Source organism: Bos mutus, chromosome 2, assembly GCF_027580195.1.
Source record: "Bos mutus isolate GX-2022 chromosome 2, NWIPB_WYAK_1.1, whole genome shotgun sequence".
In the NCBI taxonomy this organism is placed as follows: domain Eukaryota; kingdom Metazoa; phylum Chordata; class Mammalia; order Artiodactyla; family Bovidae; genus Bos; species Bos mutus.
Window position 1 is genome coordinate 44,241,171 of NC_091618.1, and position 14,571 is coordinate 44,255,741.

Below are 14,571 nucleotides of genomic sequence, written 5' to 3' on the forward strand. Positions count from 1 at the left end.
TATATATGGAATAGCTAAAATATTTGAAAACAGCTTTCCAACTTTAATTTGTTTAAGGTTTTGGTATGTAAGGTGTTCCATTTAAATTGCAGTATCTTCTCTATAAATCTTGAAATCTATCAAAAAATATGAAATAAACAATCTATAAATTGAAGCATAGTAGACAATTCCATACATAAAATTTGATACATTTTTGACCTGTAGAATCATCAAATGGTTCTATTTGTTTGGTAAATGGGATTTGCACGAGTGATTTCCACTTACAAAAACCAGAGTCCCTATGGAATGTCCAACTAATATGTAGTTCTGTATTACCTTTGTATTAAGCTAAAAGAGAACTCAGTATTTCTTCAAGGTATTTTTCCTTGAGAAAAATGCTTCTATACTAAAAGTAAAACAATGAATATGTTATGCAGAGTATAAATACTGCCATCTAATTTGAGGAAAATGAAAAAAAAAAAAAGAAAAATTGCCAATTTTCATAGGTGAAATCTATATTATAATTAAAATTAAACTATTTCACATCTAAAATAATTTGGTAAAAAAAATATTTATGGGATATTTATCATGGTTCTAACAACTACTTTGAGGGAAGTTATAGGGCAACCCAATGTTTCCAGACAAGGAGCAAAACACAAGACTAACCGTGAGTGTGGTGAAGGAGAATTTAACTAGAGAGAGAGAGAGAACATACCACAAACTCAGGACAGAGAAAACAAAGCAACACTGCACCAATTCATAACAGCAGTTCTACATGAAACTTTAAAAAACACCTAGGCAAAACTATCATCTGGCATGCAAGTGTGTAGTCAGAGGTCCTGAATCATAAACAGCAGTGCTAATCATTCTCTCCAAAGTTTTACTTGGGAACTGGAATGAAACTTTGGTGGCTGATTCCAACAATAATTCAGTTAATGTGGGTATTTTTTGATGCCATGAAGGGAAAAAGTCATCACTGAGAGCTGAATGAAACAGGTATTAGGCACATGGAGAAACAGCAGAAGTCTTTTATTTTTTCCCTGCCAGAAAGAAACACTCAAGAACAGAAGAAATATTTCATTTAGGTGACAAAGGTTAATGCATGACCAAAATCAAATACTTTCCCACTGGCCTGGACTAAGAAATGCAGACAATACTGAGAGTGAGAGCAGTTCCTTTAGGACCAGAGTGGTTTTCTCTGATCTCCAAACTTTGGAGATCACAACTAGCACCAACTATCAGGCCAATCATTACACCTTAATACTGTTTCTAAAGTGCTCCTATCTTTCCTGCCCTATCCTTTTTTGGTATATGCAGTATCTCCTTGAACCTTGATATATAATATCATGCATATCATATATAATGTTCATTACTAATCTCGGAGCTTTCCAATACCCTGTACATACTCTTTAAAAAATACTAGAGTTCACAAAGTAGCTTTGTATCTTTAGCTCACAGAGCATATCACCTCTGTTAGGAAGCACTCTCCAGGAATAGACAACTTGCCGCAATAGAGGGAGACACATTCTAAACTGAGCCCTGTGGTGTATCGCTCATGTAAACCACCGACCACCAGACCTCTGGGCACAAGACTAAAAGAATAAGAAAAATAAGGGGAGACAAAGGTCTATAAAATGATTTCTCTGCTTTCAAGGAACTTATTTTAGAATAACTAAGACACCCTGCTGAAAACAAAAAGTAATTTCTACAAATAATACAGAAAACTCCAAAAAAGAAGTATCAATGTGAGAAGAATGACCAAACAGAAGGAAGGTTTTATAGAGAAAAATCTGAGTTGGAGTGTTACCAAGTTTTAAAAAGAGCAAAATTTAAACACACTAAGAGAAGAGGAGTAGTATGTACAGTTCGTGTCTGGAGGTGGCGAAGTGAGGATGGGCACAAGCTGTGGGCAAACACCCGAAGGCTTTCATTCCGTGTCCAGTGCTGTTCCCAGCAGTCCCATCCAGTGCATAATCTTTGGCTTCCTAGAGACCTCTATCCTTCTCCTCAGAGGATATATGTTCTTATTTCAATTCTCTGAGCCAACAGGAAAAGGACCAGGAGATTCTCTGAGGGAAATCAAAACTGAAATCAGGCATTCAAGTGTAGCTTCAGGAGAAAGGTAAAATTTTTAGTAAGACAGGAAGACAAAAAGCCTAAGGTAACAAGAGTTTTAACATAATCCACTACAGAGAAAAGTAGGGAAAACCACTAGACCATTCAGGTATGACTTAAATCAAATCCCTTTCAATTATACAGTGGAAGTAACAAATAGATTCAAGGGAGTAGATCTGATAGAGTGCCTGAGAACTATGGATGGAGGTTCATGACATTGTACAGGAGGCAATAATCAAGACCATCCTCAAGAAAAGGAAACACAAAAAGACAAAATGGTTGTCTGACGAGGTCTTACAAATAGCTGAGAAAAGAAGAGAAGCTAAAGGCAAAGGAGAAAAGGAAAGACATATCCATTTGAATGCAGAGTTTCAAAGAATAGCAAGGAGAGATAAGAAAGCCTTCCTCAGTGATCAATGCAAAGAAACAGAGGAAAACAATAGAACGGGAAAGACTAAAAATCTCTTCAAGAAACTTAGAGATACTAAGGGAACTTTTCATGCAAATATAGGGACAATAAAGGACAGAAATGGTATGGACCTAACAGAAGCAGAAGATATTAAGAAGAGGTGACAAAAATACACAGAAGAACTATATAAAAAAGATCTTCACGACCCAGATAATCACGACGCTGGGATCATTCACCTAGAGCCAGACATCCTGGATTGCAAAGTCAAGTGGGACTTAGCATCACTATGAACAAAGCTAGTGGAAGTGATGGAATTCCAGTTGAGCTATTTCAAATCCTAAAAAATGATGCTGTGAAAGTGCTGCATTCAACATGCCAGTAAATTTGAAAAACTCAGCAGTGGCCATAGGACTGATGAAGGTCAGTTTTCATTCCAATCCCAAAGAAAGGCAATGCCAAAGAACAATCAAACTACCACACAATTGCACTCATCTCACTCATATGAGGTGTGAGCTAGCAAAGTAATGTTCAAAAGTCTCCAAGCCAGGCTTCAACAGTACATGAACCGTGAACTTCCAGATGTTTAAGCTGGATTTAGAAAAGGCAGAGAAACCAGAGATCAAATTGCCAACATCCATTGTGTCATCAAAAAAGCAAGAGAGTTCCAGAAAAACATCTACTTCTGCTTTGACTACGCCAAAGCCTTTGACTGTGTGGATCACAATTAACTGTGGAAAATTCTGAAAGAGATGGGAATACCAGACCACCTGACCTGCCTCCTGAGAAATCTGTATGCAGGTCGGGAAGCAATAGTTAGAACTGGACATGGAACAACAGACTGGTTCCATATTGGGAAAGGAATATGTCAAGGCTGTATATTGTCACTCTGCTCATTTAACTTAAATGCAGAGTACATAATGAGAAACGCTTGACTGGATGAAGCACAAGCTGGAATATCAAGAACCTCAGATATGCAGATGACACCACACTTATGGCAGAAAGCAACGAACTAAAGAGTCTCTTGAAGAAAGTGAAAGAGGAGAGTGAAAAAGTTGGCTTAAAATTTAACATTCAGAAAACTGATCATGGCAACTGGTCCCATCATTTCATGGCAAATAGATGAGGAAACAGTGGAAACAGTGACAGACTTCATTTTTTGGGGCTCCAAAATCACTGCAGATGGTGATTGCAGCCATGAAATTAAAAGACGCTTGCCCCTTCGAAGAAAAGTTATGACCAACCTAGACAGTATATAAAAAGCAGAGACATTGCCAACAAAGGTCTGTCTAGTTAAAGCTACAGTTTTTCCAGTAGTCATGTATACTATAGTCATGTAGAAGTCGACCTGAGAATTGGACTATAAAGAAAGCTAAGTGCTAAAGAATTGATGCTTTTGAACTCTGGTGTTGGAGAAGACTCTTGAGTCCCTTGGACAGCAAGGAGATCTAGCCAGTCAATCCTAAAGGAAATCAGTCCTGAATATACATTGGAAGGACTGATGTTAAAGCTGAAACTCCAATACTTTGACCACCTGATGCAAAGACCTGACTCATTTGAAAAGACCCTGATGCTGGGAAAGATTGAAGGTGGGAGAAGGGAACACAGAGGATGAGATGGCATCACCAACTCAATGGACATGAGTTTGAGTAAACTCCAGGAGTTGATGATGGACAGGGAGGCCTGGCGTACTGCAGTCCATGGGGTCACAAGGATTCAAACATGCCTGAGCAAGTGAACTGAACTACAGAGATAATGAATAAGAGACTAGGAGTAAGGAGGGAAGAACAGATAAAAAAGAATAGAAGAAAAAAGATGGATAAATTTCTGCTTAATTTTTGAAACAATTTTCCAACAACTGGCTTTTGCCAAGACAGAATTGGTGGCTCAAGACTGGAACAAAGAGGCAAACGCAGATGACTCCCCCACAAGGTGTTGCTATTGTGGTGTTTTTCTTCCAAGTGTGTCAAATAAATGCTTAACAATGAATCTGCAGCTGTACCCACAACCTAGATATGTGAGGGGCAATTTTCTGTAGATAATGACACATACAAGATGACACTCAGAGTGAAAAAGTCAAATACTATTTTACAGAATTAAGTTATGAATCTTCAAGATCCCAAGCAAAACTTTCCCAAAGTGTTATATTCTTAATGTGTTAAACATAAAGGAGACTTCCCAGCCCTACTCATTAATCATTAAGAATCTGCTTGCACAACGTTCAACTGAAAAGCTACATTCACAGATCAGAAGCCTTTACTATTTTTGACTGAAATAAATACACTTATTTTAAAAGTACTTAAGCGTAGTTTCAGTAGTAGACAACTCTTTCACTTTTCAACAGAAAAATCTGTTTCAAATACATCAGTAACAAGATCTTAAAAGTCTCAAATATTAAAATAAAGAGTGGGGAAAGGATATCCCAGTTCAAGGTACATTCCACTTTTACATGGCCTCAGGTACATATTAAAATACTTCCAATATTGCACTCTACCATCGACTTTTTATGCCTCTTGCTGTAAAAATATTACCCATTGCTTTCAAAGGTCTTATGAACTAAATCCTACAATTTATTCTTATTTGACTGAAGGAAAAACAATTAACCCAAATTTCAGCAGAGAAGAACTATTAAACACAACCAGGATGTGATGTATAAAAGGTTAAAAATTCAACTTTTGAGTCACATCCCATGTGTCTGGTCCCAAAGATGGTATCTGTTAAGACTGTATCTGAAAGCCATCAAGTCTGACAAGACTGGGAACAAAGACAGAGCTCACGATGAGCTGAGGAGGAAACCAAGAATCAGGAGACTTACAGGGTACCTGATGTCAACCATGGGTCTCCAAAAAACTCAGCTGGAAAACCACTCGACTAGTTTACTATTTGCAAGTTCCTTCCAACTTCAACATTTTTAAATTCTATTTTCTATCTTAATACATTCGATTATTCTGTTAATCAACCTTCTGAAGCCACTCATTTTTTTTCTACCAGCATAAAAATAATGACTTGCTATACGATGAATGGTTTTTCACTCTACTATTGCTTTGGTTCACCCAAAATGATTCACTATGTGCCACGAATTTATAGAGGAGACAGACACACTTACAATGAAGGGCAGGAAGAAAGGAAAGACAGAGGACTGTCACATTCTAGCTTCTAGGAGGGACTCAGGCGACACTCCTTACCCTGTCCACCCCAGCCCAACAGAGCAGAAACAATGGCATGGAGCCACAGTCCTGGGGAGTAGGGTTTTTGTTGCAAAGATGTTAAGGAATTTTCTCCAAGTGTGATGTTTCCTTACTGGATCTTTCTTCCTAGGAACCTCTCATTTTCCACTCACTCTGGCCTCTCTCTCACACAGAACAGGATCCTGAACCCAGAAAGGTCAAGAAGGAATCATAGTAGGGTTTAGAGGAAATGAGCCAGGGGTAGCTCTTTAGGCAAGATGGTCTAAACTTGAAGGGGAAAGAACTGGTCCATTGTTTTGTTTTTCCTTTAGTTGAATTTTCTGTGCACTGCTCTCACTTTGGAGGTTCATGTATCAGTAGCCGAAATTTGAACACAGAAAAAGCAGAGGTAGCCACAAACACTACTTTTGGTCTATTTCTACCTCTTTTATGCAAACGAATCTCCTCACAATTCCACATGCCTCACTCACTCACATGAAGTACATCTGCCTGGGCTCCTCTAGTCACATCTCTCTACCATGAGCTGTTTAACTTTCTATGGCCCTGGTTAGTAGCTAGTTGATGATTCAGGTCTCAGTCATCATCTTGTTATCACTTTCTACACTGAAGACATGGCAAACAGCACAATATATGGTAAGAACGGTAAGAATGTGTGTGTGTGTGTGTGTGTGTGTGTGTGTGTGTGTGTGAGAGAGAGAGAGAGAAAAGGAATCATAGAATTCAGCTAAGAAAAAAGTTAAAAAAAGGAAATGCACTTTCAGTTTGGTGACAATAATTTTAGTATCACTCTATCTGACAGGCCCCTTGTTTACTCTTGAACGTCTTTTCTCAGTTTTCCTTCCAATGTTACTGAAACAAGTTAAAAAAGGCGATTATCTCTAGTTCTTAACTTGTATTTTGTTAAACACTATCATGAGCTTTTGATGTTTTACATATAATACTACTCAGCTTGAAACCTCTTAAAGTGGGTTATACTGAAATACATAATTTATAAGCAATTTGAATAAAAATGCTAATTTTTTTGCAAAATATATGATACTGCAACTTAAAAAACACCCATAACACTGAATATTTTCCAATTTTCCATTTTTTTTACAGTGATTGAGTCAAGAGATAATGACATAGTGGCCATAAGGTGTATGATCAAGCACACCATTTATAGAATAAAAAGGTATTACACAGGGGGAGGGTTAAACAAAGCACATTAGCAGCCCTCCAATCCATAACAAAATGTCTCCATTTACAAAAATCCAGCTAATTTTATTTCATAATGACATTTTATGATAGGGTAACTTACATTTCCATTTCATAAAATATATTAACATTGCAAAATAATCACTTATTCAACAAATATTTACTAAGTGTCTAATGTGTGTCAGGCACTATCCTAGGCACATGGGATCGGGCAATGAACAAAACAGTCAAAAATATTTGCCCTCATGGAACATAAAGACACACAAAGTTGCATGACAAAAATAAAATAAGAAAAAGGAATTATTTCTTGGTTTTAAAAGGCCAAGTGCCAAGTATCTCTTCACTCCCCATATGTAATAGTCTATATAAGAACAAAGAATGGAAATCCAGCCCTGGAATCTCTTACCTTAAATCTAAGCAACCACTTAATGCATAAATGGAGCAAATAAAAGAGGTAAGGGGAAAAAAGCATTGAAAGGTTAGTTGGAACTTCAGGATGTGAAGAGAAAGGAAAAAACAAAGAAAAAACAAGTTAAGCATTCAGCATTAAAAAATAATGTTTCAGTAGATCATAGAAAGAGTGGTTAAAGCAGAATGTGTCATGAACGGGAGTTTTTGGATGAAATTATATACGACACCTTTATTTAAAAACAACTTTATTCCTGATTTCTTCAAATTAGTGACCCCTAAACATTAAAAGTCCAGAAAAATCAAAGTGATTACAGAGTTCCTAAAGAACAATTATTGGAGAATTAAGTAAGAGTTAGGGGGATAACCTTTTTATTATTACATAAGTGGGCAAGTACAAATACGATGTTTTATATTTTAAGTGTCTTTTTGCCATTAGATTCTGAAAGGATCCTAAAATTTTCTATTAGCAGTTGTTAGCCTCAAATAAATCTCAAAAAATTTTCCCAAGTTAGAATAAATTTCAGTTATCCATCCAATTACACATCCTATTTTAAAATGCTCTAATTTGTACTGCAATCTAAATGTATTAGGTGTTCATTATAAAATTAAATATTAAATTTCAGATGATAGTGCTTGATTTAAAACTTTGAGAAAAATATTTTTGTTTTACATTTACATTGTACATATTCTCTTACCTAGATCTACATTCAATTTAGATTTAAATGATTTCTAGCCATCCTTGTGTGGGATATATTTTCTAAATTTGCATATATAAATCAACTGCATGAACTATATGGTTTCACTTACAGGCATATACATAGTTGCTCAGCATCACATTTGAAAAGTTATTGTCTTTCAAATCACTGAGGAGACGCAAACTTTAAATAAACTAATACTTAGCTGAAGCTCTGAACAGTTTCTTAAGTACAAGTATCAATTTAAGTGAAAGTTGTAAGTTCATCAGTTGTGATTACTGTACCTTATGTATATAGCAGGCACTTAAATACATTTTAAAAGCCAAAATATATAATGGCTATATAATGAAAAGCAGTGGAAATACTAAATTAACTTACTACTTTTATCTACATTATCCTCACCCAAAATGTTGAAATAAATTTGTTCTAGAAAAATTCAAAGTCCGTGTTTATATATATTCTTTCTGAAAACTAATGCCAGAAATTTGCTGATATTTTTGAGATAAAGCAAATACTTTAATAACATACTGAATAATATTTAATTAGTCATATTAAATCATTAAAGGATTTAAAATATAATACTACGTTTATTTCCAGATGTACATGAGGTATTTTCATAACTGATTAAGCAAATGCAATTCACTCAGAGATGACTGTTTAAAACTTGAGAACCCAGCACTAAAAAGAAAGATAACACAGTTATTAGTGGTAAGAAATCTTCAGAACTATAACTAGGCCAAGAATGATCCTCTGGAAAGAAAAGATAAGCATTTAATTTTCTAAAGAGTTAGTTCCATCATGGGCTATTTTTTTTTAAAGTTTGACAAAACTTATGCTTACCTTTACTCCATGTCCAATATCATCTAGAATTGTATAGTCAATAGGTTTTCTAATATATCGAACTGGTCGTTCAAGGTTGGCTGGAGCAATAATCTTATGTGTCCTTGAAGTGTTTTTATTGGTAGTCAAAATACCAATTTCTCTTCTTGCAACTTTCTCTTTATGAATATCAACGGTCTATAAAACATAAACACAAAAATGTATACCCCTAATAGCCAGAAAAATAAAAACATAAATACTTAGAGATTTAACATCATTATTCATATTCTTAACTGCAATTGCAAATTTCTCCTTTTGGTACCAAAACTGACTTTCTCCATTTTCAGGCTAAAAGAAGGGTTGAGAAATCCTGGCTGGAAAAACCGATCTGGCCCATCACCCATCTTTTTATAGCTGAAAAACCAAGAGTGGTGTTTACATTTTTTAACGGTTAAAAGAAGTCAAAAGAAAAATTAGATCTTGACATGTAATTACATGGAATTCAAATATCAGTTTCCATAAACAATTTTACTGCAATACCAGTCATTCTACCTGCTTAAATATTTTCACAATACAATGGCAGAGGTGAACAGCTGCAACAGAGACCTTATGACCTGCAAAGCATAAAATATTCATTAGCTGACCCTTTACAGGAAAAGTTTACCAACCTCTGGGTTAAAGCATGCTAATTTTTTCCTTCTCTATTAAGATTTAGCCTAATTAAGAAAGTACCAGCAATTAATCTGGTAACATTTAAAGATAATCTATTAGTGTAATTTCTTTTAGTGTTTAAATAGCTTTTTATTTAAAAAGGCCTAAAATATAAATACAATGTTAAAAATAAGTCATCTTTTATAAAGAAAAATGCTTATGTTTTATCATGATAAAATGCTAGTAAAATATTTTCATTATTTTATTAAATGCTCAAAACAGGATATAATTTAGTACGTAACAACAATGTGTTTTTACTCAATTTTCCATTTGCTAATAGAGGGTGAATTTCTCCATAAGCACAGGTAATTAATACACTAAAACAGCATTTTTCAAATTGCAAGTTGCAATTTAGTGAGATAATGAGCAGCAATTATTTTAAATGAAAAAGGACAGAACTGTCAAACGACATACACGCTGTAAGGTACTTTCCTCTTAGAATATTTGTTATGTACATAAGTGCATACATTCAAGAGTGTTCAGATGGAATATAAGATATATTGTTAACTGTGGGTTTCAGTTTTAAAAGTTTCAAACATACTTCACTAAATTGTTCACATCTCTTGCCACCATTCATGGCTTAAGCAGGAATTATTGCCGATTCTTCCCCAAACCTACTTCAATTTACCCTTTCTTAAAGAACAGCCAGGTAGTAACACAGAAATGAAAATGAAAGACAATATTATGACATTATTATGTCATATTATGACATTATGACAATATTAAATACAACTTTAGGAAATCTGAACACTGATTACTTATCCTTCTAAACTACATAAAATCTGAAGGAAACCCGAAACAGACTTGAAGCCTCTTATTTCAACCAAGAGATTTTAAAGGCAACAGACTCTTCAAGGGCATAACTAATAAATACCTAAGTGAAGCATCAGATCAAATATTGGCGAAAGTAGGAGAGACCTTAGCATTATTAAGTATTTCATTTTAAGACCAAAATAGGCTTTGAACTTTTTCTGTGCACATTAGATAAGTTACAAAACCTGCTTTCCTTTTACATTGGTTGGGGGAGCTATAATAGAAGAAAGAAGTTTGTGTATTAGTGACCATATTGGGATTTATTTATTTTTAAATTCAGAAAAAATATAAATTAACCACATTTACTTTGAATAATTTCTAAAGAGTCATTCTGAAATTATTAAAAATATAAGCTAGGAAAATTTTATATTTGTCAAGTATACTTTAAATTAAACTAAAAACACAAAATATAACCCTTATTTTTTATATATAACTGGTCTCTGTCATATCAATAAAGAAAATTTATTAGAGAATATAATCCTTTCAACATTGTTTTCATTCTGCTTAGTTTTTAAAAATATAATTATCTCATCCAGAAATGAAAATAAAAGAATGTAAACCTAACCAACGATAACAGAATTCTAAGTTTGAGGCAAACTGGAACTTCAATTTCAAATTCTCCTGCTAGAAATATCAATATGTCTCTGGAGAATGAAGAGGGGGTAACATTTCACTTAGTATTTGCACTAATATATAGTTATATTTTATAACAAACACATATTTTAAATTCTTTGAAAAAACTGAGACTCTAAAAAGAATGAAAACAAAGAGATTATACCTAGGGACTGTAGGCACTTACATATTACTTATCTATTCTCTTTATGTACACATAGACACATAGCCCAAACCTGTATAAACCATTACAGGAAGCATAAAAGGAAAACCAATATGGCAAAAGAAATGATCAAAGAACTTTCATAAATAATCCTAAATAAGGGGCATAAAATTATAGCAGCTATATCTAAACTAAGAGTTTAGATTCTTAGTTTAGATTCCTAGAGAAGGCAAAATAGAAATGAGTTACAAGGAAATACATACCCCTTCATTAGGAAAGTGACCATTTGCCCAGCACTAAACGCTTAAAGGAACTAGTTGAAGGAAATGTGAGAAAAATGTTCTTTGTTGTTTCTTATATTCTCATTAAACTTGAAGGGATATTTTAAAACATAATTCTTAATAGTATATTTCTATATTTAGAAAGCCAAAACAGTTTGGTTATACATTCCTAGTTGTCTATTCTAAAAGACTGCCTACATCTTAGGAAACCAGAGCAGGGTTTAGAAAATACCTCAGATATCTAATATCTATTGGTCCTTAACCATTCTACCAGACAACCCTTAACAACCATTCCTATATACATGTCATCTCATCTCTGACCTGACTAAACTTCCATTTCTTTGCTTCTTCAATTCCTTCTTTTCTCTAAATTCCCCCAACATAGTATTTTTGACTCAAATGTGAAAAAAATGTGACCTCAAAATATCTTAATACCTTTGACTTCCTCCATAAACAAAATAATGTTTTAATAAAGTATGATGATATAAAATTTAAAACCACACATTTGAAAAACATTATTTTGTACAGCAAGAACTTATAAACTAAATCCTACATCACAAGACTGGCCCACTGCCTGCTTCTACATGGTGCACAAGCTAAGAATGATTTTTACATTTTTAAACAGTTGCTTAAAAAATACAACACAAAAAATAATGAGTCTGAAACCCTCTATGGCCCACAAAGTCAAAAATATTGACTATCTAGCTCTTTACAAAAAAGTTTGCCAATCTTTGTTTACACCATTTATTGAATATTTGTTTTAGAAAATATTTCCTCTTATACTATGGAATAATAGAAAAATGGAATAATATTCCAATCTAATGAGCATCAAATAGCTTTGACATTCAGTTGACTTTTAAAACAAACGACTCTACCCGTACATTAAATGTAACCGAAAAAAATTTTAATCCTTAAGGCAAATGCTTTTAAAATCTATGTAAATTTTAAAAATTTACTCATTTATTTGCTATAGCTTCCATCAGCCCATTTCTCCTACTCAACTCCTCATCCAACTACTTGAATATATTCTGTATAAACTTAACAGCCATCGCAGAGTTGCAGATCCTTTGCTTTTCCAAGCATTGCCCTCTATAGATACTAGACTCCAAATGAAAGCGGCACAACTTATTCTCGAGAGCTGTGACTCAAGCCCGTTATTTCTAGTCTACCAGTCTCCGTCCATTCATCTCTCCCATTTTTTATTTACTCCATTAGACTAGCTTTAAAAGATATTATTAATTAGACCCATTAATTAAATCATATAGATTTATGTGATACTCAAAATGAAAAAGTTCTTATAAGCTAAATACATATTCTTATAGTTTATTAATAACAATCACTTTCCTCCTTAAGGTTGCCACACTTTTCTACCAAAGAATTACAGAATTCCAATCAGAACATAGATAATTACTTTTGTTGTCATTTTCTTGTCATCATTTATCCACACAATCTCGCCTATTGTCTCTTGCAAACTAATAAAAAGTTGTCCCTCCTTTTTAGGAACTCTAATATATTCATTTCTCTTTGGCATTTGCACTTTTCTTCTTAATTTCTTTTCTGGGTTCTATGCCCAAATTTCAAATATGCACAAATGTTAAGAATCTGATGTATAAATCCCAAAATTCTGTATTAGATTAGCAATTTGTCAACATCCCTTCTACAGGAAACCAAGTTCATATATTTCATCATTTAAAATGCCACTGACCATTTCCTCCAAGAGGTCCTTTCAGAATAAAAATTTACCTCTCACTCACTAAAACTAATCCATGTTTTTTTTTTTTTAAGTCTAAGTCACACAGCAATACAACAAGCAATGAATTATATGTTGTCTACTTGACTGTGTGGATCACAATAAACTGTGGAAAATTCTGAAAGAGATGGGAATACCAGACCACCTGACCTGCCTCTTGAGAAACCTATATGCAGGTCAGGACGCAACAGTTAGAACTGGACATGAACAACAGACTGGTTCCTAACAGGAAAAGGAGTACATCAAGGCTGTATATTGTCACCCTGCTTATTTAACTTCCATGCAGAGTACATCATGAGAAACGCTGGGCTGAAAGAAGCACAAGCTGGAATCAAGATTGCCAGGAGAAATATCAATAACCTCAGATATGCAGATGACACCACCCTTATGGCAGAAAGTGAAGAGGAACTAAAAAGCCTCTTGATGAAAGTGAAAGTGGAGAGTGAAAAAGTTGGCTTAAAGCTCAACATTCAGAAAACAAAGATCGTGGCATCTGGTCCCATCACTTCATGGGAAATAGATGGGGAAACAGTGGAAACAGTGTCAGACTTTATTTTTCTGGGCTCCAAAATCACTGCAGATGGTGACTGCAGCCATGAAATTAAAAGACGCTTACTCCTTGGAAGGAAAGTTATGACCAACACAGATAGCATATTCAAAAGCAGAGACATTACTTTGCCAACAAAGGTCCGTCTAGTCAAGGCTATGGTTTTTCCAGTGATCATGTATGGATGTGAGAGTTGGACTGTGAAGAAAGCTGAGCACCAAAGAATTAATGCTTTTGAACTGTGGTGTTGGCGAAGACTCTTGAGAGTCCCTTGGACTGCAAGGAGATCCAACCAGTCTATTCTGAAAGAGGTCAGCCCTGGGTGTTCTTTGGAAGGAATGACACTAAAGCTGAAACTCCAGTACTTTGGCAACCTCATGCAGAGTTGACTCACTGGAAAAGACTCTGATGCTAGGAGGGATTGGGGGCAGGAGGAGAAGGGGGGCAGAGAGGATGAGATGGCTGGATGGCATCACTGACTCGATGGATGTGAGTCTGAGTAAACTCCAGTAGTTGGTGATGGACAGGGAGGCCTGGCATGCTGCGATTCATGGGGTTGCAAAGAGTCAGACACGACTGAGCGACTGAACTGAACTGAAGTTTTATGGAATGTGAAAAAACCCTTAGAATGGCAAATTCAGATTTAAGGTTACATACTATTAAATAACAAGAAAACCCTCCGAATGGTCTGATGAATTTAACAGAAAAATAAGGTAGACTTTACATAAGTGATTTGATTAGGTGGAATACATTCAATTTAATTACATAAATTAAACATCAGACTTCGAAAAACTGATGGACTGGTCAATTTCAGAAGAGTTCTGAATTCTTTATATAAAAAAAGATAATATGCACATTTTAAAACTCTTTCTATTCCGGAAGAGTTC

General features: G+C 34.7%; 1 protein-coding gene across 5 annotated transcripts in view; it reads right to left on the reverse strand.

The window, feature by feature from the left end:
- The window catches only part of ABI2 (abl interactor 2), a 98,558-nt gene that overhangs the window by 32,264 nt on the left and 51,723 nt on the right, over positions 1–14,571 (reverse strand). For all 5 annotated transcript variants that reach the window (XM_005904272.2, XM_070387891.1, XM_005904270.2 and 2 more), the window contains exon 3: positions 8,829–9,005. In XM_005904272.2, coding sequence (XP_005904334.1) covers positions 8,829–9,005 — 177 coding nt within the window. The remainder of the gene's footprint in view (positions 1–8,828; positions 9,006–14,571) is intronic.